The sequence below is a fragment of the Cornus florida genome, unplaced genomic scaffold (assembly GCF_030987335.1).
Source record: "Cornus florida cultivar Cherokee Brave unplaced genomic scaffold, ASM3098733v1 CherokeeBrave_3.0.0_Hap2_Chr11, whole genome shotgun sequence".
Taxonomy (NCBI): domain Eukaryota; kingdom Viridiplantae; phylum Streptophyta; class Magnoliopsida; order Cornales; family Cornaceae; genus Cornus; species Cornus florida.
In genome coordinates, this window is record NW_026775581.1 from 79,365,297 (window position 1) to 79,367,676 (window position 2,380).

Sequence of the window (2,380 nt, forward strand, 5' to 3'; positions counted from 1 at the left end):
ATTCAATCAAATAAATATAAATAACTTTAGTTTCCAATTGTCCAATATTATGATCATTTCTGCCACAAGAAAGATAAATTTTTTATTAATTGAATATCTATTTACTTAGCCACCAAGTAATATGTCACATGTCCAAAATATGTGGGCCACAATTAAATAAATAATCTTACATATGTCACTTACCATCATCACCAAGGCCGCAACCACCACCTTCAGTCCAAGTGTCGGTAAGCAATGGAGCAGAGTACCACTCAAAAAAAATATGGAGCAGAGCTTGAGGAGGAAGGAATGAAGCTTAAGAAGAACTGTGTTGATTTGCTAAGGTCATGGTACTTATCATCATCTCAAAAGTCATCGACTTCAAACAAAGTCTATTGTGTGCCGGTGCGCAATGCAACAGAGCTTTACAATGCTGGAATGAAGTTTGAGAAGGGCTCAAGTTATCGCTTGCTTGATCTAAAGGATGCCACGATGAAAGTATTGGAAATCCCACAGTTGATCTTATCTAATTGGACAGAACCTTTACTTAGAAACCTCACGGCGCTGGAGCAATTTTGCTATCCAAATGATAGTTACATAATTGATTATATTTATTTCATGAATTACTTAATTGACACTGCTGAAGATGCAGATTTACTTATCCAAGGTGGAATTTTTGTGAACTATCTAGGTGATAGTATTGCGGTGGCACCTCTCTTTAATAATCTCAGCAAGGAAGTAGTTTTGTATCGTCAGTGATATTATTTTTATGATATAAGTGAAGAACTGAATGCGTATTGCATGGTTCGGTCGCACAAGTGGAAGGCAGATTTTAAAACGCGAGTATTTCAATTCTCCATGGAGGGGGGCTTCTACCACCGCTGCAATGATCCTGCTTGGACTTACTCTGATACAAGCTACATGTGCCATAGTCTCCCTGCTTTAGGTTCAAGACTTGCCTAGTTCCGATGTGCATTGTACTTCATTTATTTATTTATTTTTTGGGTAATTACGTTGTACTATTTTCCCAATAATGTGAAGATTGATGATGATGATGCTTTTCATTGGTGGCATTATTTAAATTTTACTATTGTCTTGTCTAAAAAGAAATAAATAACAAACAATGCTATATTTTACTTATTTTCGGCAATGATGTTCCATTTGGGCGGAAAACTCGGAGCAGCCAACTATACACGGGCTAATATTTCTGTTGATCCAGTAACATTTATGTTATTTCACATCATTTGTGCACACTATATGCTACATGATTGTCAAATAAATTATTTGCAGCAAAGCGAAGGTGACTAAAATTTGTAACAAAGTTTTCCCAATTTGCTCACAAGTGGTAACATTATTTTAGCCACACCTTTTTCGACAACAGAATGCTTGTCGCAAATAGTCATGATCTCCAAGATTCATGCATTGGCCATAAAAAAAAGGATGGATGATATAAACCAATTTATTCATGACAGTGAAATCACTGAGTTAAGTTTTAGTGGTTTTCTGTATACATGGTCTAATAAAAGTTAGGGGTTGCCAATTTGACCAGAAAACCAATGTATTCATGACAGTGAATGACTCTTGGCTCTCTGCTCTTCCTATGGCCAGTTGTGAATTCCTTGCTCCTGAAATTTCTGACCATTCCCATATGGTCATCAGGTATTGTGTTACAAGCCCTAAAAAGAAAGTTCCATTTAGATTTTTCAATTTCCTTGGTGATCACAAGGATTTTTTGTCCATGGTTAAGGAAGTTTGGGAGATGGATATTCCAGTCACTTCCATGTTTCAGGTTACCAGAAAGTTGAAAGTACTCATGCAGCATTTGATCGAAGGCCCTCAATAAAAAAGAGTTCAGTGGTATTTCATCCAGATTTACTGAGGATAAGGAAGCCTTGTTTGCTTGTGCATGCAAAGAGTTGCCTATTGCTGAGGAGCAGTTCTACCGGCAGAAAGCTAGAATCAACTGGCTCAAGGAGGGTGAGAAGAATACTAGCTTCTTCATAAAGACATTCAACAACAAATGTAATTGGAAAAAAGTGGTGAGCCTTTCCCTTCCTAATGGAGATGTTATTGAATCCATGCAAGCTTTAAGGATGAGGCTTTCAACCATTTCCATGGCCTGTTAGGAAGTAATGCTTCGACATACCCAGTATGCATGCCTTCAATTCAGTATGGACTCCAGAGTTTCCTCGTTTCGGCTTAGCCATGTGCGTAGACATGACAATGAGATGACAAATATGATCGCTAAACTCTCTAGAAGTCATATTCACGAGGACATTGTTCTTTCTCATATCCTATTAGATATCCTCCATCGTGCGCAACTTGACTTACAATGATTTTTTAGACTTTTGGTTATTTGTTTTTTGCCACGGAAAATATATATATATATATACACACACTG

The 2,380-nt window shown here is 37.1% G+C and overlaps 1 protein-coding gene across 1 annotated transcript; it reads left to right on the forward strand.

The window, feature by feature from the left end:
- The first annotated feature begins 234 nt into the window (after window positions 1–234).
- On the forward strand, window positions 235–738 carry LOC132281373 (uncharacterized). The gene has a single exon (XM_059783084.1). It carries the CDS (start codon window positions 235–237, stop codon window positions 736–738), a length of 504 nt encoding a protein of 167 aa, XP_059639067.1.
- Window positions 739–2,380: the final 1,642 nt, after the last annotated feature.

Bases quoted from the DNA above. Each gene is read 5' to 3' on its own strand.
- LOC132281373 (XM_059783084.1), top strand. From the start codon at position 235: ATGGAGCAGAGTACCACTCAAAAAAAATATGGAGCAGAGCTTGAGGAG.